Below are 22905 nucleotides of genomic sequence, written 5' to 3'. Positions count from 1 at the left end.
GATTTTACAGGTCTTTTGGCTAAGAAGGCTGTTGAAACTGGCTTGCGAGTTAAACCTTATATAAGAACAAGTTTATCTCCAGGCAGTGGGATGGTTACGCATTACCTCAGTTCAAGTGGAGTGTTACCCTATCTTAGCAAGCTGGGGTAAGTTACATTTACTGTTGGTGTTCTTCACCAGGTATTAAATGTGTTTAAGAAACAACAAGAGAAGATAAAGACAAAAAATATTACTTGTTTTAAGAGAAGATGGCCCTCTTAAGTCAGCACAGGACACATCCAGACAAGTCATCAGCACTAAAGATTTATTACCTGGAGGGGCAAGCGGTGGGGGTAGGGCTGCAAAGGCAGACTGCAAGCAGCAGTAAGCAAGCATTTTTTTATTTTATTTTATTTTTTTGCAAGAGTGAGTTTTTAAAGAGAAAAAGGGGAGTCTGTGCTAGGGTAAGCTGCTAAGTCCTGATTAGATAGATGTACTAGAAAAATAATGAATTTTGATTGTTGGACTTTGGTGTTTAGAATGAGCCAGTGGCCATTATAAAGGAACAGACCTTGAGTTCTAGCTTTTAGAGTGTAGTTTAACGGTGTTTAGCAAGGGAGAAAAGGAAAGATGAAAGGCAAAACCTCGGTGCCATGTTTGCCATGCTCAGGCCCGTCTAGAGCGCTTCACTCTTTACCTTGCCATTATCACAGTCTCATGCCTGCCACTCAGATGTTCATTGCAAATATGTCATGAGCAAGACACTTGGAAGTCAGGACAGGGGAAACCAAGTCACAGTGAGGAATGCCTAATTCTCATGAGTCATCTGCAGTTCGGAAAAGAGTAAAATAATACAAGTTGCATTGATTTAATTAAAAGATTGTCTCTGGGCGGTGGTTGGAACACACCTTTAATCTCAGCACTTATAAAGCAGAGACAGGCAGATCTCTGTGTTTGCGGCCAGCCTGGTCTACAGATCGAGTTCCAGGATGGCCAGAGCTACGCAGAGAAACCCTGTCAAAAAAAAAAAAAAAATTGAACAGATTGCTTTAATTCAGATTTTACAAAGTTATTGGGTCTACAATATGTTGGGTAATTTGTCTGTGAACCTTAAACTTAATTTTTACGTTTCTTCTATAAAGAAATTGACAGAAGTCTAATTTTAGAACATAATATTCTTATGTAAATTATGGGTTCTTTTCAAAGCCTCATAAATTTTAGATTTCTTTATTTTGCTTCTAGAACAGCAACTAAAGTAACTTAGAGGATTATGTTTGTAATCTTATGTTGGAATTGGAGTCAGGTATTTTTTTTTTTAGGTCTAATTGGTTCAGAGTTGAATAAGCTACTCTACTAGAGGGCCTCCTTACCCTTTCGGGCCTGTGATGGACCTGCTATAGTGAGTTCATATTAACATTTAGAGTTTTGAATATGCCTTTCAAGTGGAAACACAGCATACTTATAGGAGCTCTCTGGTGTGTGATAAATACTTTGGATCTAGTACAGGTGCTGTAGATATGTTGGCTCTTCTAAGATTTGCATTCAGTACAAAGAGCATGCAACAGTGAGGCTTGAATGTTCAAAATGTTGTGAAATTAATGTGTTGATGGTAATTCTTCTACTCCAAGTAATTTTTGAGTAATCTTGTCCTTTCTTTACAAATATGATATGCTCTCCACTCACGCTTCACTTTTTAAATACAGATTTGACATAGTTGGCTATGGATGTTCAACTTGTGTGGGAAATACAGCACCTTTATCAGAAGCTGTTTTGAGTGCAGTAAAACAGGTAAAACGTGGATTAGCACATCTAAGTGCTTTTTTATTTTTGTTTAATTTTAAAAAGATACTTTAATATCTGCTTAAGCACCAAGATTAAGAAAGAGGTGCTAAGTAAAAGAGACAAGAATTAGGACACACTGAAGAGCAGGGGTATGAGCTTTGAGAGTTGCCCCAACTAGTTTTTACTATATATTGTTAGTAAGTTACAGAAAGTGTGCATTGGTGTGTGTTGATATTTATACTTCCAATTCTTGGAATGAGTAACTTGTGGATCTTAAATTGATATAAAGAATTACTTCTATATTTTTATAATAATTCTTTAGTAGTATAAAGAATTGTTAGAATTTATAAGATTTATAGTTGTGCACTTAAAGCTTAGTGATTTGTTGTTTGATTGTCTGGCTCTCAGAATCAAGCATATTTGTTTTTCCCTTCAGGGTGATTTGGTTACCTGTGGAGTTTTATCTGGAAACAAAAATTTTGAAGGTCGACTTTGTGATTGTGTCCGTGCCAATTATCTTGCCTCTCCACCCTTAGTGGTGGCTTATGCCATAGCAGGCACAGTGAATATAGATTTCCAGACAGAGCCTTTAGGTGTGTTTTCCTATATATTATCTGTGTGTTTATGTGTATTCTGTGCGTACTTCCTCCCAGAAGTTGTTAAAACCAGAGTCTTGATATGAAAGAAAACATGCAATGCTTGTTACTTCCGTTCACCATCCATCTTCTGTTATTAATGCGGATGTTGATGTGGAGAACTTCAGCTGTGTATGTCATTAGTTCTCGATATTTAACTCTGAAGCACACCTGTTAATTACTTGATTTCTGTGACTTGTCTATGAAAAAATAGAAGTACTTTGAGGTGTTGGTTTTGTGTTGTTCTAATATGTATACTGAATACCATATTAAAATCTTGAGCAGGTACTGACTCTACGGGCAAGGAAATTTACCTGCATGACATTTGGCCTAGTCGAGAAGAAGTTCATCAGATAGAAGAAGAACATGTTGTTTTGTCCATGTTTAGAGCTCTAAAAGAGAAGGTAGAGGTAAGAGTCTTGTGGGGCTTTGTTTTTAGTTTTGTTCTTTATTTTGAAGTAAGGTTCACTAACTCATACTAGCTGGGAACCCACTCCTTAATAGCCCATAGTAACTTATGAGCTCAGCAATCCTCAGTCTCCTCAGTGCTAGGATAATAGGCATGAGCTATGTATCGTTGCTTTCTAAGCAGAATGAAAATTTTAAATTTTGAACATTCGTTTTTTTATGGCTGAATTTTTTTTTTTTAAAAAAAGCATGTGTGTGCGCGCGTGTACCATTAAAAACACCAGGCCTTTTATCCCAGCACTCAGAAGACAAAGTCGGAGGATCTCTGAGTTCCTGGCCAGCCAGGGCTGCACAGTGAGACTCTGTTTCATAAGGAGTTAATGTTCTTTATGACGTTTTCATGTTTGTGTCATTGGACTTTACTCATGCACTACTCTTCTCTTGTCCCCACTGTCTCCTGCTGGTCTCCTTCCTCCCCCCAAAAGTACCCCCTCTTTCATATGTATGTATGTTCATGCAGACATTTTAAAATCTTGCGTATGAATGGTAATTATTTGTTCATGTGTATGAATGTGAGCCTGTGTGGACCACGGTCAGAGAACAACCGTGGGTGTTCGTATTCACCTTCCACCATAGTGAGAAAAGCTCATGGTTTGCTGCTGCCTCTGCCAGCCTAACTGACCCACAAGCTATGGATTCTCTAATCTCCACCTCCTACTTGATCCATAAGACTGATGGGATTGCAACCTGTGTCCTGCTTTACATGGCTTCTGGGGATCCAAACTCAGAATCAGTGTCAAGTGACGTACCTACTAATCCATCTTCCTACTCTTATCTCTGCCTTCTCTTTTAGAGCTTTAAACATAGACACTATAACATGTTCTTCTATCTGTTGAACCCCTCAAACTAGGCTGAATGTCATGTTTTTGACATATATTTTATTTTGAAATCTAGATTCCACATAAGACAAAAAATGTGAAATATGTTTCTGAATCTGGCTTACTTTTCTTAACTTAATGGTTCTGTGGTCTGTAGCTCCTTTTTCTTTTTCTCTGTAGCTTTGGAGCCTGTCCTGGAACTTGCTCTGTAGACTGGCTGGCCTTGAAATCACAGAGATGTGCCTGTCTCTGCCTCCCGAGTGCTGGGATTAAAGGTGTGTGCCACCACAGCCCAGCTCTAGTTCCATTTTCTTAAACAATTTCTCCTCCCCTTCACACACACATACACACATGCACACGCACATAAGTCTGTTTCACATGTGTGATAGTTGTCTTTATTTTTACTCATATCACCATCTCGTATTCAGCCCCCTCACATAGTCCTGTTTCTACTATTATATTTGAATCTAGATTCTACATGTAGGAGGGAATAAGTTAGTTACCATTTCTGAGCCTGGCTTATTTCACTTAAAATGATGATCACCAGTCCATCCATTTTCCCCACAGTTAACCATTTTTTTAACACCATAATAAAAATACCACTGTTATAAAAAGCCTATTTTCTTCATCTGTTGATGGTCATCCAGGCTAGTTCTATTATAAACAGGCTACTGTTGTTTCAGTAAGCATAGATGTGCAAATATCTCTGGTGAATTCATAGTTTTGAATGCTATTTTATATCTGGAATTGCTAATTATGAAGAGGAATATCTAGAATATTCTAATTGATTTTTAGTTACTTATGGAAATGTTTGTCATTCCATTCAGATAGTTCAAAAATCAAAATAAGCAAGAGCAAATAATGGACCTTGCTGTCACTAAAATCCTGGCCATTGCTTTACCTCTATAGGACAGAGAGCAGTCCTATAACTATAAAAGTTAGTCCTATAACTAACTTGTTTTTGAGATTTGTCTTGCCTTTGTGCACAAATGAGCAAATACATTTATACAGACTTTATGTTCAAAGTAGTGTATAAACATTCAGAAAATGCCTTACTGTGTGGCAGTTCCTTTTCTAGCTGTTCAGACACATCATTGAACAAAGAAAAGAATTTTCTCACAGAGAGGCAGTGAACTGTAGAAAGAATACTTAGGAGCCAGCTATGCAGATTTCTGTAACCCTAGCACTCAGGAAGCTAAGGCAGGAAGATAACCATAAATTTCAAGCTGGCTTGGCATACATCATGAGTTAGTTCCAGGCCAACCTCGGCTACACTGTGAGGCTGTCTCAAAAAGAAAGCTAGGTGTAGTGATACACACTCTTTTTTTTAGACAAGGTTTCTTTGTATAGCCTTTGGTGTCCTGGAACTAGCTCTGTAGACCTGGCTGGCTTCGAACTCACAGAGATCCACCTGCATCTGCCTCCCACGTGCTGGAATTACGCCTTTATTCATAGTATTGGACCAGGGATAAATGAATCACTGTGAGTTTGAGGTCATCCTGCTCCATGTAGTGAGTTCGCTACAGGTCACCCAAGACGACATAGCAGGGCTCTGTCTCTAAGAAAAGAAAAGAATTATGTAAATTGAATATTATGCTAAATGTATATAGAAAAAGGAAATTATGTCTGAGTGTTTTGATGTGTACATGTTTGTGTAGCATGTGGATGCCTAATGCTTGTAAAGGCCAGAAGATGGGGCTCTCAGCTCCTGAAACCTGAGTTACAGATGGTTGTAAGCTGCCAGGTGGGTGCTTGGAATTGAAGCTGGGTCCTCTGGAAGAGTAGCCAGTGCCCTTAACCTCTGAGTTGTCTCTAACCCACTCAGCCTACTATTTTGAGAGAGAGTTGATAAGGAATGTAGTATCAGAAAGTTGAAGTCAAATAGCCAAAGCTTTTGGTTGAATGAATCATTGAGGTAGCAGTGGAGATTGATGAGAAATGGAGTTTAAAAAAATACTAAGACTACCTGTTAGTCTTGCCTTTAAACAGTAAAAAAACCAAAATACAAAAAAAAAAACCCTTTTTTTGTGATATTTCTAAAGATTAATGATATACCGTACATAAAAATTTTTTGCAGAGTGTGAGTATACATACGCATATATGTCTTTTTCAGTTTTTTAGTGGGGATGGGGCAATTCTATGAAGTGTTTATATTTGTTTACATTGAAACTTATCTCTCAGAATTGCTCCTGAAAATTTGGTGAGTTGAAAGTCTATTTATTCTGCCCAAAAATGTCATGATTCTTCAAGTGGATAAGACTTGTTTTCCTTCAGTCTTATCTGAGTATTATTACCGTGGATATTTTTAAAGTCTCTTTTCCTATTTTGATCCATTCATCCAAACTTCATTTGCAGATGGGAAATAAACGATGGAATTCCTTAGAAGCACCAGAGTCGGTGCTGTTTCCATGGGACATGAAGTCTACTTACATCAGATGCCCTTCCTTCTTTGATAAACTTGTAAGTACTAGTGTACTGCTTGAGCTTTTAGAGATTGCTACAGTTTAAAAGAAGAAGAGTTCAGAGTTGTGAATTTTCTCTTTTTAGACCAAAGAGCCATCTATACTCCAGCCTATTGAAAATGCCCATGTCTTACTGTATTTGGGAGACTCTGTCACTACAGATCACATATCACCTGCTGGAAGTATTGCTAGAAGTAGTGCTGCCGCTAAGTATTTAACAAACAGAGGGTATGTGTGTCCACGGTTCCCCTGTGTTGCTTTACCTTCTGACTCTGTCATTAAGAGACTTTTCTTTTGGTCCTATTCCTATGTCCTATAAATAACATACTATTTTAAGGATCTCATTGTTAGCACATTGTCTTCAGCAGGAACTGTTAGAAACTGAAGTCACTGTTTTTAATTGAGCCCTTATTCAGACAAAGCCTTTATAGTCTAAAGACATAACTGATTAGATGCAATAATCAAGCTTAGTTTGACTCACTAAGTGGACCTTTTGGTTCTAAACAGCTTTCCATCATTAAAAAGTGTAACAAATGCGGGCTTTGTGGGGCTGTAAGCTATGGAGTAGTGAGGCTAGGATTGACGTGCATCAGTAACAAAGACTATCAGAATCAAATGTGAATAGCTAATTTTTTTAAAGCTGTAGTGTGTGTGTGTGTGCACGTGCTTGTGCTTGAGCCACTTATGTATTGCCAGTGGAGTCAGAAAAGGGTACTTTGAATCCCTTGGAGCTGGAGTTGAAAACTACAGCTGTGAGCTTCCTGACTTGGCTTCTGGAAACTGAACTCAGGTCTTTGTAAGAACAGCAAGCAATTTTAACTACTGAGCCACAGAGATAAAATTTAAAACTAGAAAGGTATTGTTTCATTTCTGTATGAGAAATAATGTGGAGTTGCTCTCACTGAACAACTGTTTTGGTGTCAGATAGAAAGTTTATTTGCTGTATTGATTAGCTTTTAGACATTATTTGTTGCTTGAGAGATTCAAATGATAAGGTTTTTTATTGAAATGCTTTATAAAAAATTGGAGCTATGAAGATTGATTTGACAGATTCATGCTATAACTTTTATTACAAAGTTTTTCTAATATTTCTTACTGTATTTTTATTTAATATATACTTGTGTGTAAATGTGCAAGTCAGTTCTCTTCCTTGTACCCTGGGAACCCATACTCTAGTCAGGCTTCACAGAGAGTGCCTTACCTACTCAGCCATCTGGCTGCCCTCTCCTCCTAATATTTTTTGACTATGATTTCCATCCTGGTGATGTATCTTCCACAAAGAAAGCCAGTTACCACTTCTTTTAAATATATAGTTTTGTATTATTAATCTAGTAGTTCTCATCACTTTAAAGTTTCCTGAAAATATGACACCCAGAATCTACACAGTGCTTCTCACCCTGTGGGTCAAGACCACCAGTAAACACAGATATTTACAGTATGATTCATAATAGTAGCAAAATTATAGTTATAAAGTAGCAAAAGAAATAATTTTGTGGTTGGGGGTCACCACAATATGAGGAGCTGTATTAAAGGGTCTCAGCATTAGGAAGGTTGAGAACCACTACTCTCCACCACTATATCCTGAAGTAAAAAGTTTTTTAAAACCAGGTAGAGATGGTGCATGCCTTTAGCACTTGGGAGGTAGAGGCAGGCAGATCTCTGTGAGATCGAGCCAGCCTGGTCTACAGAGAAAGTTCCAGGACAGCCAGGGCTACACACTGAAACCCTGCCTTGGAAAAGAAACAAATGTACAAGTTCAGAGCATTGATACTTCTATATAAAAGATAAAATCAGAGGCTAATCAAAATCAGTTGTTGACATAGTTTTGTTCTAGATTCTAAAACTGCTTGCTGGGCTAGAGTATTGCAAGTTTGAGATCAGCCTGGGTTTACATACCTAAGACCTTGCCTTTTAAAAAGAAAATGAGATCTGAGATTTGCTTCAGATTAATGGGGGCAGTTACCTACGAAACTGTGTGGTTTTGTAGATTGGTGGTAAACTCGTGAGATCTTTTCAAGTTTTAAACTAACTGGAGATATTTTAAGGTTGGGAGGTGGACAACAGCCTTTAACAGTTTTGTACAACTTAGTTGTTTTATTTTCTGTCTGGCATGAAAATTGTCTTTTATAACTTTTGTAGCCTTACTCCTCGAGAGTTCAACTCTTACGGAGCCCGAAGAGGTAATGATGCTGTGATGACGAGAGGCACCTTTGCCAACATTAAGCTTTTTAACAAGTTTATTGGGAAGCCAGCTCCCAAAACAATTCATTTTCCATCAGGACAGACGGTAAGGGTGTACACAGAGTGCCTTAGCCATTGCTCACTGGATCATTTTCTCTATTAAATATTTTTCTGTCTGCTTAATCTACAGCTTGATGTATTTGAAGCTGCAGAACTATACCAGAAAGAAGGTATCCCACTGATAATCTTAGCAGGGAAAAAATACGGTTCAGGAAATTCAAGAGACTGGGCTGCCAAAGGACCCTATTTGCTGGTACTGATTCTCAAATTTTATATTCTTGTTTTTTTAAATAAAAATTTCCACCTCCTCCCATTTCCCTCCCATTCCTTCTACTCCCTCTCCCCCTCCCTCTCCAGTCCTAAGAGAAGTCAGGGTGCCCTGCCCTGTGGGAAATCCAAGGCCCTCCCCACTCCATCCAAGTCTAGGAAGGTGTGCATCCAAACAGACTAGGCTTCCAAAAAGCCAGTACATGCAGAAGAATCAAAACCCAGTGTCATTATCATTGGCTTCTCAGTCCGCCCTCATTGTCAGCCACATTCAGAGAGTCCAGTTTGATCACATGCTCGTTCAGTCCCAGTCCAGCTGGCCTTGGTGAGCTCCCATTAGATCAGTCCCACTGTCTCCGTGGGTGGACGCACCCCTCGCTGTCCTGACTTCCTTGCTCATGTTCTCCCTCCTTCTGTTCTTCATCTGGGCCTTGGGAGCTCAGTCCAGTGCTCCAGTGTGGGTCTCTGTCTATCTCCATCGCCAGATGAAGGTTCTATGGTGATATGCAAGATATCATTTTATATTCTTAAAGATAAAAGAATTTTTAATATTTCTTTTCTCGGTAACATATTTTCAAAGTTTATTTGGTTATTTAAATTTTTATATGCTTATTTGGATCTCACATTTTTTTCAATAATTTTAGATGATATATTTTTACTTTTATTTTGCTACTCTGAATTTGATAAAACCTCAAATCTTTTTATAAGTAAGGAAATCTGCATGGGAGCAATAAAGAGAAAGGAGAAGTCTGTCTTTAAAAATTATCATGTGTAATACCTCTCTTTAACTTCGTTTCTGTCAAGAGACTCAGGTAGCCAAATATCATACTCCTTGACCAAGTAAGAAACCTGTCTGTATTTTCTGTGAGTCTATCATTTTCTTCCAGAACAGTGACCTACACAGGAGGCATGGGTTAGCACCGTCTCGGTTTTCAGTCTGGTGTTATCAATTCATCTGTCATCCCTGTCTCATGTCACATGCACCCCCCAGTACTCCAGTGTGCCTCGTTTTTGTTTAAATGTTTTTTTCTTGAGCTAAGCATGGTAACACATGCCTTTATTCCAAGCACTCCAGAGGCAGTGGCAGGATCTCTGTGAGTTTGAGGACACCCTGATCTACAAAGTGAATTCGAGGACAACCAGGACTATGTAGAGACCCTGTCTCAGAACAAATTATATTTTTGTATAAGTACAAGGTAAACATGCAGTACTTGAACAAGTATACAGCACATTTGTGCAGTTCAAATTTTGGAGGAACAAAGATGGTGAAGAATGCATGATTAAGGGGGTGGAGGAAATGTCCTAAAAGACTTTGAGACAGTGTATTTTTTTTTAAGTGAAGAAACCTTATTTTAAAGCTTGGAACCTCTAGCTTAGTGGTTCTCAACTTTCCTAATACTGCAACCATCTAATATAGTTCCTCATGTTGTAGTGATCCCCCAGCCATAAAATTATTTTCATTGCTACTTTATAACTGTAATTTTGCTACTGTTCTGAATTGTAATGTTAATATCTGAGACCCCTGTGAAGGGGTCATTCAACCCCAAAGAGGTCATGACCCACAGCTTGAGAGCCCCTCTCTAGCTCATTTTTTCTAGAGAATAAACATTAGCTCAGAGTAGAGCTATAGTTCACTGTATATTAGTTCTCCAGTGTTCCTGGGTCCTCACTCTTCTAGATCTCAAAACTCATGGGCTCAGTTTGCAGACTGACTCAGACCTTAATGCTGATAGCAGTGTCTTATTTCTAGTTTATTATTTTGACAGGTCAGTTACATTTTTATTATTATTTTTAAGACAGAATCTTTCTGTGTAGCTCTGGCTGGCCTGAGACTCACAGATAGATCCACCTCCTTCTACCTCTCCAAAGGTCCCCAGAGTTCTACTTCGAGTCAGAGTGTTAACCCTTGAGCTGTTTTGGTGGTCAAAGCAATGTAAGGATTTTTGTTTCTGTTTTTTTTTTTGGGGGGGGGGTTGTTTGTGTTTTGAGACAGTGTTTTTCTGTGTAGCCCTGGTTGTCCTGGATATCTCCCTCTCTCTCTCTCTCTATCTCTATCTCTATCTCTATCTCTATCTCTATCTCTATCTCAATAGACCAGGCTAGCCTTGAACTCAGAGGTCTGCCTCCATACTGCTGGGATTGAAGGGGTGTGCCATAACCACCCGGCTTTAAGAGTGTTGTTGGGTTTCTTTGTTTTCTGTTTTGTTTTTGTCTTTGTTTAAAGAATCTAGAAAAGATTCCTGTAGATACCATATACAACTACAATCTCAGTAATAGTATAGTCCATCAAAAATAACTATAGAAAACAAAGCCCAAGATCTGGTTTTTTCTTTAAAATATTCCCTGTAAAACAGACATGATTGTTCATCTTACAAATTTAGCACCCCAGGCCAGAAAGCAGGGAGATTGCTATGAATTTGAAGCCAGTTTAGGCTACAAACCAAGATCTCTCTCAGAAATAATCATAATAAAGATGATGATGGTGATAAATGAAAATTAAAGTGAGGAAGTAAAATGCATATTTGTTACAGGGTGTAAAGGCTGTTTTGGCTGAAAGTTATGAAAAAATACACAAAGATCATTTGATTGGAATTGGCATCGCTCCACTTGAGTACCTTCCTGGAGAAAATGCAGACACTTTGGGCCTCTCTGGTAGAGAAGTATTTTCTTTATCATTTCCTGAAGAACTCTCTCCTGGAATTACATTAAATATGAAGGTATCTTGAAGATTTCCAAATACATAATTGTGTACTCTGTACTCAAATGGGCTTTTGTTAGTTGAGTAAGACCTGTTTCTCATTGCATGCTAATGTCAGTGCGTGTTAGCTGTAGCTCTCTCCTGTTAATATGTGTTATTAATAGAGCTCGTGTCTGAGGAAAGGTAGAAGGAACTGGTTGGTTAGTCTAGGAAAAAGATGCCTGATAGAGAACTGAGGCTCAGTTCCTTGTGCTAGGTTTTCAGCTGTTTGTGTTTTGATCTAAATTTGACCCAGGCAATAATCCATCCCAAAGAGAAGCAAAAGTGTTATAGTAAGACTTTATAACTAAGGGAAGAAAGTCAGGGACAGTAGACATTGTATGTGGTCGACACTTATGTCTCGTAAATGTGTACAGCGAGTGATGACTTAAGGGAAGCAGCATCAGCGTCATGCTGTGGAATTGTAGAGTTCTTTAGAATTAGAGAGCAAACTACCTGGTTTTCCACTTAGCTCTTTGGGAGGGGTCTCATGTTTTTAAATATCGGAAGGGTTTGGGGCAATGAAATGTAGGAATTAGAACCGGAAAAATGAGGCAATAAATCGGGTAGTTAGTGGATGTGGGTACAAATGATCTTAACCAAGTAACACTTTGAAGCTCTGACGCTCACACATCTTTTCTGTTTGTTTAAAGACGAGTACCGGAAAAGAATTCCACGTGATTGCATCATTTGAAAATGATGTGGAGATAACTTTGTACAAACATGGAGGCTTATTAAACTTTGTGGCTCGAAAATTCTCATAGTATATACTCACCGTGGTATCTTTCGTGACTGGTAACTGCAAAGCCTTTTGTGCTGGAGCCAGGAACCCTTTCCATGGAGCTGCAAATAATTCCAGTAAACTCGTTTATCTCATCCATGGATGTAAATGAGTATGAATCAGTGTAGTAACTGAAATGAAATCTTGATCTTAAATAATATACGAATGGTGCTATTAACATTGCTAAAAATCAACGTGTGAAGTGTGTTGTGGAAGAGACCTGTAAGTATGGGGGTTATATTTTATCAGAACATTTTGTAAATAAAGATAGAATTTGAACTTGTGTTGAAGATTCATATGAGTAGCCTTTCTGAAGCTGTTTGTTTTGTTTTGCCCTATAAACTTGGATTGCTGTTTGTTGGTTTAAGAATAGCAAATTGAAATACAAGAATCCAGATTAGATCCTAATTTATAAATGAATTTTTAAGTGTATTTCTTTACAGAATTGAGTTGGACACAGTTGGCATTCCCAATTTGTAATATAAATCAGGTTTATCCTTAGTCTCAATATGTCTGAGGATTAGAACCTGCCCCAGATCACAGTTCCTCTGACCAGTCCAGCCAAAGTTTACTCGATGCCTGAAGATAAAAAACTGCAAAATATAGATGATTGTATGATACTGTGTGTTAGGTCAAATATATATGCTATGATACAGCTCTTTAATTTTTTAGTAATTTGCCACTGTGACCCCTCTGGCAAGCCCCAAATTCTGGTGTATTAATTTGGGCTAGATTTTGCTCATTTTACATGATGTTGTAACTTCTGTAACCTCAATTAGGTATTACCAGCTGATATTCCACACTCCTTTTATGAATGTTGAAAACAACTTTGAATCAATTCTGTATTTCCTCTAAACTTAAAAGTTATCTACCCAAAATTATTTGGCTATACACCCAAAGTATTTTTTAAAGTTATTTTTTTTTACAGTCCTTTAAGTTGACTTACTGCTATTTGAATATTTGGGATACATCACTCTGTTCATTTCATTGTGATTTGTTTGTTTTTAATCAAGACTGACCATGAGGATAAGACACTTGGCGATCATTGCTGTCTGCACGTCATGTGTTTCCCCCAGTTGCATTTATATCTGTTACACCACATCACATGCTTTGTCCATGTTTTAAATGTTTTAAATCATTTTTAAAAGGGTTGGTAATTACTTTTAGAAGGCCCTATACCTCTTTTTAATTAAGAAATTAAACTTAGCAGCAAAATGTTAATTAAGTGCAATGATTTTTTTTTTAATGTTTTCTTCATCTGATCTGGTTTTGAGCATAGCACAAAACAAAAAGTGCTTGTTTTATGCTAAAATTCAGGAACTACCAAACCAGTAGTGAGTGAGGAGCACTGGGAACTTTGCACATAATCAGTCATACAGTCTGTTGAAGTCTTTTTCAGATATGTATATCTAGTTGGACTAGAATTTGACAAAGTCTCGTTATTAAGTGTTTTTTGCTACTTTGAAATCATTGTGTTCTGGTAGAAGCCATGTGTCTTCTGTCTGCATCTGTGTTCATCTGGTGGAAACCTGAGTTAGGAATGGGGAAGTTACAAGTTGAATATTAAAATACTGGTACATACTTTGAAGAAATGTAATTCAGAATGTTTATCTGGGGGGTGTCTTATTTTGAAGGCATACTCTGTCAATAATCTGAGTTAAAGGTGTGGATATAAACATCTAAGATGCTGTGAATCAAACATTTACATTTCCAGTCCACCCTCCAGGAATGGTGTAAAAAATTGTATTTCAGGAACAAAGTCAAGGTTCTCGATCTCTTGCTTAAAAACAGTGAACTAAACTCTTGATAAGCATGGTTTTAAATGGGGGAAGGAAATTGAGCGCATGTCTCAATGCGTATATTTTATAATTCTGCCTCCAGCCAAACGATGCAAAAATGTGATGGCCTGTTTAATGTGTTACTTCCTTTATTTTGACTATTTTTAGTATTTTTGTGTTATTTTCTAAAGATTACCAATTTTTGGGAAAGGAAGTGAACACAAAAAAGCAATCAGTATTGTGAATCTAGTGCAGTTACCAACAGCAGCATTTTAATCTCAAGAACATTGCATTCCATGCTGGTGTGCCGTAGTTGTGCTGCTCTACAAATGAAGGAAGACCTCCAGCAGGTACCTATCTCTGTGTCTCTTCACCAGACTGTGGGTTTTACTGGTATTGAACTAGGTGTTGTGATAACAATGGAGTGTGCATTCCTCTTCTCAGTGGTGAGTGACGAGATGAGAAAAATTGACACTCTTCAGGGGTGGAAAACCGGCTTCCTTTTTGCTTTTGAGTCTAGGGAGAAGACACTAAGATACTGGATAATGATACTAGATTCGATTTTGGGGAAAAAAAACAGGGAAAGGAAGTGGACTTTGGCTTTTTTCAATGGAATTTTTTTTCCCCTTCAAGGGGAACTGTGACTGTGCTGATGTGATCTTTTTGTTTTGTTTTTGTTTTATCAATTTTACGCATAATACATGGCTATAAAACCATATATATCTTAAGTAACTACAAATCATTGTTATTTAAAGCCAACAAAATAGCATAACAGTTTTAAGTTCAATAATGTTAAGTATTGTATAGAAATATATTGGAGGTAAAGTTCAGTTAATGAAATTGTGTATATGTTATTGATGCTGTAAATTATTTTTAATAAAGAAATTGTATTACCACATTTGACTCATGTTATATTTTGTCATAACAGAATAAAATAGCATGACTTAAGAAATAAAATGCTATCCATAAATTTCTCCTTAAATATGTTCTGTAATGTTTGGCCTTTGTTCATTCCCATCCAGCATTTGAACCAGCTAATCTCACCATTATATCTCAAAGTTCCTTTCTATGCTTAGACTTAATCGAAAGTCTGAAATATGGTTAGGACCCACTTAAGAAACAGTAAATGGATTTAATTCAGGGAATGTTCCAACATAGTCAAGTCATGGAATCAGTTTAGTGTGAAAGGACTAACCTGATCTAAGCCGGGATCTTTTGTACATGCACAAGGCAGGCAACTTAACATTCAAGGGATGGAGACTGTCTATTCTACCAGGCAATTTCAATGCTGAGCTGACATTTGGATGTTTAAAAACTATTGCACCAAGTGTGGTGTTGCATGCCTATAATTTCAGTACTTATGAAGCTAAAACAAGGAGAATTGGTTGAGTTGAGGGCCGCTACTGTGGTCAACTACTTGTCCCAAAGCAAATTTTTTTTTCAAGCTGAAATCTATTCGTAGCTGATATTCCTTGATTCTTTCTCCCTAATCTGTCTGTTCCTCATTTTAATAACAAATTTAAATACATAGCTAATTATAAATTGAAGGTACTAGAAATGGCATTGCATGTTTCCTTTATACCATAGATCTTTGTTATGGTAACTGATAACGTTTAGGACAGATTTGGAAAGATCATTGATATGAATTATTTATTACAGGAGGAAATGGCTTTGATATAAGGCAGTGGTGTCATATGCTCTGGAAACTTCACACTGCAGGTCCTACTAATGTGTCACTCACTGTGCTGAAATTTTATTGATGTTTTTGCAAAGCAAGTCTTCCACGGCCAGGAACTAGGACCACAGCACTCTGCCTAAATCGGTTTTGTAAATATGGGCAGCTTTCCACTGATTGGATAGTCCAGGAGTTAGGGTTTAGGGCAATGATAGGTCACGTGTCTAGCAGGATCACACTTTGGATTCAAATCCCTGTGGGAAGAGCAGGCTGAGCCAGAACTGTTCCATTTTACTAGATACATATGCTGTCAGTCTTAATTTGTATATTGTCTGCATAATGAGCATTACTTTAATAGATGTAATAGTTTTAATTTTTTACTCTGTTTATGTGGTAAAAAAAAAATATCTATTTTAAGATACTATCTTCCCTCTGCATTAAAATTCCTGTAGGGAAATGTGTAGAAGGTAAAATATCCAGAGTGCAGTCAAGCTCCAGATTCAAACGATCCACGTGAGCATCCTGTAATTTCTTTTCTGCCAAAGTCATCTTTCTCTCAGCTTCATCAGATAATTCTCTTTAACTATATTTAAGTCCATGTCACCTTCTAAGGTTTGAAACAAATTACTTAGTTCTTTATTTGTTACTCTAATAGTGGGCCCTACATGGGCAATGTCTCCCAACGATTTTTGAAAGTCATTAAGATTCTGAAATTGATCTCCTGATCCGTACCTTTTGTGGTTGAATTTGTTGTAAACCTATTTTAAATCCTAAGTAATTAATAGAATCTTCCCCTTTCTATTTTTTTCAGAAGCAATTTGTAATCCCCAACAAGGCAAATTTTTCTTTACTTCTTCAAACATGTTTTGAAGTATCTGTATTTGAATCAGCTAGTAAAATGTTCTATATAATGAAAAATTAGATTGTAGGTGTAATTAACAAGGGTCCATGATAGCCCAGAATACAGTATACCAAGTATTTATTTGGGAAAAACTCACATTAATGGTAGAGAGCTGTGGTCCTCTTTGGGCCCCGGAAGCTGAGAACAGAACTGACCACCATCAGCTCTTATCAGACCATGCCCTTATGGGCTGGTACCCAAAAGGCTATTGGCACAATGAATTCACACAATAAGAGATTGAGGAAATTGTACACAATTTATTTCCAATGACTGTCTAACAAAACATTAGGACAGAGTTAGGCTGTTTAACATCCCTCAAGGGAGAATCTTCTATTGATATCTCTTAATGGGCTGGGAGTCATGATAAGTAGGCACTGTGAAGGCAAATTTTTCATCCTTTTTGTAAAAGTATAGTGAAAAAACAGTCTTTTAACTCAATAACTATAATATTCAGTCCTTCAGGTAATAGAGAAGGCAGGGGAATTCCAAACACAGCCTATTGGCTGAATCATTTTATTAGCAGTTCTTAGATGTGTTTACTGTTCTCCTTTTTCCTGATTTTTTTAAATAATACAGGACAATTCCAAGGATTGGTTGATTCTTCAATATGTTGGGCATTTAACTGCTCCTGTACTAGCCTAAAAGCCTGTGATTATTTGGATGTCACAAGCCATTGTTCCACCCAAACGGGTTTGTCAGCCATTTTAAAGGTAGGGCTCTTGGTACCTTTGGAATACCAACAGCTGTGGTGCCCAATAACAGAATGGTCTGTTACTGTTCTTGATAGTATCTTTTGATATTTCTCTCTTAAGCATTCCTTATTTTATAGTGTTTTTCTGAGATTGGGGGAATGTTAATCTGTGTTTTCCATTGCTGCAGTAAATCATGTCCCCATAAATTCATTGCTATGTTAGGCATATTTGGTTTCAATTTTCCTATCTGTCCTTCTGGCCCTATACATTCAACCTATCTCACACTTTGTTTTACTTGAGACAAACTGCCAAGCCCTAAAAGCTGAACATTTACTTCCTGAAGAGGCCAACCTGGATGCCATGATTAGTGCAATTATTGTTACATCTACACCTGTGTCTACTAAACCCTCAATTTCTATGCTGTTTATTCAAATTCTACCTTTGGTCATTTATAGAAGTTTGCCAAAATATTTGCTTTATGATATCTTGTGAAAATTTTGTTTTATCTTCTACAGCTGTTCTGGCATCCAGTTCAGTATGTTTTTTGACAACAGGCCATAAATCATTTAATCATTTTGTGAAAGATTTTCCCAGTGCTGGTAGGTAAAGATTAAACTACATTTAATATTGGGACCTTGGAGAGGCCCTAAAGGGCATTTCCCAATGGCAAAGGGTAACCCTGCCTATCCCTTGTTGATCTGCATTCATTAGTCCAGTGTTGGTCTTTGCCCCCCCTTTCTGCATACTCCAGAGGGCTGGGGCCTTCTGTTTGAATTATTTCTAGAATAAGCATCATTTCTAGGAGCACCTTACCTATACTATACTCCTTTTTCAGATGACCTTGTCTACTGCAATTAACACACCTAATATTTTGATTTTTCTTCATATTTTTAGCAGTGCTCCTATCCAGGTATCATCATTAGAATCAATATTGACTGTATTTCTGATTCATTCTTTTATAGGTGCTGATGTTGCCCTTAAAGGCCTTACCACCTTTTTACATTCTGCATTAGCATTTTCAAAAACCAGTTTCAATTAATATTTGTCAAGCATCTGGATCAGAATCTTTTTAAAGCTTATGTTAATATGTGTAAAAGATCAGTGAAAGCTTCTTTCAGGCCTTGTAAAATTTTAGTAAATGACTCAGTCCTCTTTCCTGATTCTTCACCCCAGTCCCAAGCATTCAAAGCTGTTATATAACATAGAATCAGGGTGTTAACATTCAACATACACTGTCTTTGCAAACCAGCATACAGACCCTCACCAATAATTTGTTTTTGGGAAATCTCATGACCTCTAGCTCTACCTCATTGTTCTAGAGCCCTGGTTTCCTCTCTACACCAAGTTCTCTATTGTAATTGAGGACCAGATTATAATATGGCTGTAACTAAGTCCTTCCAGTCTTGTGGAATACTTCTATTCCAGTTGCCCATGAATTTAACATCTGTTTCACAAAGGGTGAATGCATGTCATATGAAACTACTGCTCCTTAAACCTCTTTAATTCTAATATATCTACAGAATTCCAGTTAACGTCTGCATAGCCTTGGGGTTGCATATCATCTGGTGGTTGTTGAACAGTAACCAGATACATTAAAGTTGGTATTCTAATAACCTTAGGCTGTTCCTCTCCAGTTTTACAATGCAATGGTGTGGTAAGTTCTGCTCTAAATTCCTCTGTCCATGTCTGAGCATTTTTTTTCTTTTTTATTAGTATATCTTTCCAAGGCCTGCATCCTATCAATCCACTCATCATTATTAGAACAAAAACCACCAGGGCTATTATTGATAAGGCATTAAATACCATACTGACAGTACTGATTATCAGTATTATATCAGTGTTGGTTAAATCATTGATCTTCCCATATTCTGCTGCTAACTTCACGCCTTCTAAAGTAGCAGTATAGAGATCCCTAGCATCCTGCATTGTTATTTTCCCATTCTTAATGTAGAAGAAGTTTTCAATATTATCTAACTCTCTCCTACTTTTCTAAAGGATTTCCCAAATCTCTCCCCAATTCTGTTGACTTTTCCAGGCAAGTCACAGTGGACTGCTAGCGTAGGGAGGTCCAGACTGCAAATGCAGAAGAGCTGGCTGGTGTGACCCCTCCTGTGTGCTTCTACCACCCACTGGGTGCCATTTTTTTTTTAATGTTTGTTTGACTTTTTTTTTATTATCTGCAATGGCTGCCCCTTAAGCACTGCTTCAGCTGCTAGGCCTGCAGTCTGAGAGGATTCTGTTCCCGCAGGTCCCAAATCTTTTAAAGCCACTAAGGGAAACTATCTAAATCTAAAAAACTCAGAATTCAAGGTTTGAGGTGGGATTCTGCTCACTCAGAGAGGCAAGTAGAATAGCAAGTAGCGAACCTCCTTTTGCTGGCATCTTCAAAAAAAAAAAAAAAATCCTTCTCTCTGCCTTGCTACACATGGTCCCTTTTTACCACTGCTTGTCAGCTACATCCTCCTGCTCACAGGTTAATTTTCTTTAATCAAACACCTTTGAATTGTTAGCAAAAGTAGTAGGAAAAAATGCATCACACTTTAAAATAATATTCTCCAACATTGACATCCAAAGACAAAATGATTACAATTTCAGATTCTAGAGTAGTGTCACAAAAGCAAATACCAACACAAGTGCATCCTGGTAGTTTGGATATTCAGACTTCATGGAAACAACAGCCTTGGTGCATTTATCACTTGATTTCAGTTTTGCTTCCTAATTACCAGTTACAGCTAGTCTTGCTGTTTTGATGAGAGTTGTTTGGATAGGTTTTACAACTGCTATGCTATCCACTGGTGTTTAGGTTATGTTTGGGCCACGTAGTAACTTCAGTGAATAACAGACCACATGGAATTGGTTTCTAAGATGTCACCGAGTAGCCATTGAAGAAGGACACTTAAAAGAAATCCCACACTGGCTCAGAATTGAGAATAATAGATGGTTATTTATGGGGGTAGACTCACAAATCAATATCCTCTGCTGGAATGGAGAACAGCAACGGAATCCCGCAGCCGGAAAAGAGGCCAGATGCATGCTTTACATTGGCATAAATAGTATAAGAGGCCACGCCCCAGTGGGCAGTACTGGCTGTAGGATTTCCTACAGCAAGCCATTTTAGTTTGTGTAATTGCATTGACATTTGCAAAATGAGATTACCAGTGAATTACAGACGACATAGAACTGGTTTCTAATTTAGTTTGTATGATTGCATTGACATTTGCACAATGGGATCACCTTAGGATGCATTTCTCAGAACATGTACCAGCAGTGTCATATTAGTACCTAAAAATGAGTCATTATTGCAAAAACAGATGTATACATACAATCCTCATAGTCTGCTCATATGACCATTGAATTTTATATATCCATTGTGTTAGTAGTAAACTCTGAATGTTCATTATATAAAGGAAATACAAACTGCATGGTTGCCCCAGTGCAATAGAAGGTGCTTGCTAGACAAACTTGGTCACACAAATTCTATCTCCAGAGCCATACAAAGGTGAAGGAGAGAACTGATGCCACAATGTTGCCTATGGCCACCTGTGCGCACGTGCGCGCGCGCACACACACACACACACACACACACACAGGTTTTTCTAGATAGGGTTTCTTTGTGTAACAACCCTAGTTGTTCTGAAACATGCTTTGTAGACCAGGCTGTCCTCAAACTCAAAGAGACTCACTTGCCTCTGTATCCCCAGTGTTGGGATTAAAGGTGTGTGCCACCATGCCCAGCTTTAATATATTTTTTAAACTACAAGATTGTTTTCTAGAACACATTTTCTGTTGAGGTTGAACCCAAAACATTATACATGTTAGACACTGAGCCCTGGCACTGCAAATTGTCTTTGTTTCAAATTGGAGGTGTGTGTGCATATGTGTGTGTGTGATACATCATATGCAAACACACACAAAATCTCCAATGTTGAGGGAACAATGGTTTGGCAGCACACATTAGAAATCTTAAAATACTGAACAGTTCATCCTAAAGACAATCTGAGATACACAAAAGCTGGGCAAGGTGGTGCGCACTATCATCTCAGCACTTGGAGGTGACAACAGGAATCCACCCTGGGCTACGTGAGATTGTCTCAACCAAAATTTAATATGTACAAAAAGTTTATGTATAAAGATACCCTTAAAATGGGAAAATATCTTCTTAAAGTGAAAATGGCAAGTTACAGAAAGAATTTTTTTTTTTTTACTCCTTTACAACAGGGCTTCCCTATGTAGCCCAGCCTGGCTGCCTTGAACTCAGAATCCCGTCTCGATGTCTCAAGTGCTAGGATTGCACAGCCGTCTCTATACCAGACTATGCAATTCTGAAGAATGTCACAGGAGCTGGCTCAGTGGGTTAGAGTCCTTGCGGCCCAGGCATGAAGACCTGAGTTCAGATCCCCAGAACCCACGTAAAAAGCCAGACAATACTGTGCATTTCTGCAACCCTAGTGCTGAGGAGAAAGAAAATTGGCCAGTAGAAGCAGACTGGTAAGAGAAGGTGAGAAGAATTCAGATTCTGCAGAGGGGCCTTAGAACGCACAGAGTGTTTCATTTCTGGTTACAGGAAATCCAAGTCAAAGTCACTGACATCCTAAAGTGTAGGAAAAACACCCTTGCTACTTGAAGATTAGAAATGAAACGGATAAGAATCATATATCTAAAGGAGGGAACAAATTTCTCATTACGCTAGGTGATTGGTGGGAATTGGGGAGAACGGGCAGGTTAATAAATCAGAGTGGCTATCGCGCCCGTGAGTTTGCTATGACGGGAAAAACATGAGAACTGCACACACCAAAACATCAGACGGAGACCAAACTGCCAACCCTAGTGACAGACGGACAAGGTTCTTTCAGGAGAGTGCTCTGACTGATCAGAGGAGTCCAACTAGCTGGAGAAGGACGGCCAGCTACACGGTCTTGTGTCCTTGAAAATTAAGACGGTCCCCATAACTTCTTGTCCCAGAATCCCGGGCAAGCTCTTGAGCACTTTCCCGTTGACCTAAGTAGGGATTCTAGCTCAAGTGTCAGCCAGCTCTGTTCCTCGGTGTGAAAGAAAGAGTCGCTTGTCACCCCAGATCTGAACTGTGGTGCTAACAGCTTTCTCTCTCTCCCTCTGTTGTACTGAGTCACTTCGCTTCAAAATGAGTGCTGTAGCCAAGGTCCTGAACTGAGAGTTGGTACCCACAGTCTGACTGTTCTGTGCACTCTAGACTTTAGTTTTCCCGCCAGCACAGACAGCGTAGGTTTGCTGATACAGCTGTTTCGGGTTGGAACATTCCAGTACCCAGACCCCGAGCCCCCTAGCCTCACAGAGGGGGACCGATCCTTGAGGTTTCAGGACTAGGGATTCCCTTCTGGGGAGAATGCAACTCTGGCCGCGATCTATGAAGATGGCCTCCAGGAGACGCGCTTCCAGAAAGAGCGGGAAGGATTGAGGAAAGAAAGCCAAGTGAGCTCTCTCAAGAGGCAGTTCCTGACAGACACGCTCCAAGTCGTTGCCAGACTAAGCCTACGGGTCTGAAGGGCCCAAAGTCTACTAAATGGCTACTCGGGGACCAATCAGAAAGAAGCAAGAGTTCTGAATCCTAACTAGAGAGCCGGGTCCCTGACCTCCGATGGGGGCGGGAAAAGGGTTGGGCAGGGCGGTCAGTAGCGTGCGTTGATTGGGTGGCGGAATGTGGGCGGAGCCA

At 38.5% G+C, this 22905-nt stretch overlaps 1 protein-coding gene across 2 annotated transcripts in view; it reads left to right on the top strand.

The window, feature by feature from the left end:
* Ireb2 (iron responsive element binding protein 2) overlaps positions 1–14844 on the top strand; it is a 61591-nt gene extending 46747 nt beyond the window's left edge. For both annotated transcript variants that reach the window (XM_050119409.1, XM_050119408.1), the window contains exons 13-22: positions 11–146; positions 1683–1767; positions 2198–2354; positions 2682–2806; positions 6038–6142; positions 6230–6372; positions 8284–8431; positions 8516–8638; positions 11184–11369; positions 12043–14844. In XM_050119409.1, coding sequence (XP_049975366.1) covers positions 11–146; positions 1683–1767; positions 2198–2354; positions 2682–2806; positions 6038–6142; positions 6230–6372; positions 8284–8431; positions 8516–8638; positions 11184–11369; positions 12043–12153 — 1319 coding nt within the window. In that variant the 3' untranslated portion in view covers positions 12154–14844. The remainder of the gene's footprint in view (positions 1–10; positions 147–1682; positions 1768–2197; positions 2355–2681; positions 2807–6037; positions 6143–6229; positions 6373–8283; positions 8432–8515; positions 8639–11183; positions 11370–12042) is intronic.
* The last annotated feature ends 8061 nt before the right edge of the window (positions 14845–22905 follow it).

Source organism: Alexandromys fortis, unplaced genomic scaffold (assembly GCF_014885135.2).
Source record: "Alexandromys fortis isolate MF-2015 unplaced genomic scaffold, M_Fortis_MF-2015_v1.1 scaffold_167, whole genome shotgun sequence".
In the NCBI taxonomy this organism is placed as follows: domain Eukaryota; kingdom Metazoa; phylum Chordata; class Mammalia; order Rodentia; family Cricetidae; genus Alexandromys; species Alexandromys fortis.
This window is presented reverse-complemented; position numbering and strand designations above follow the sequence as displayed.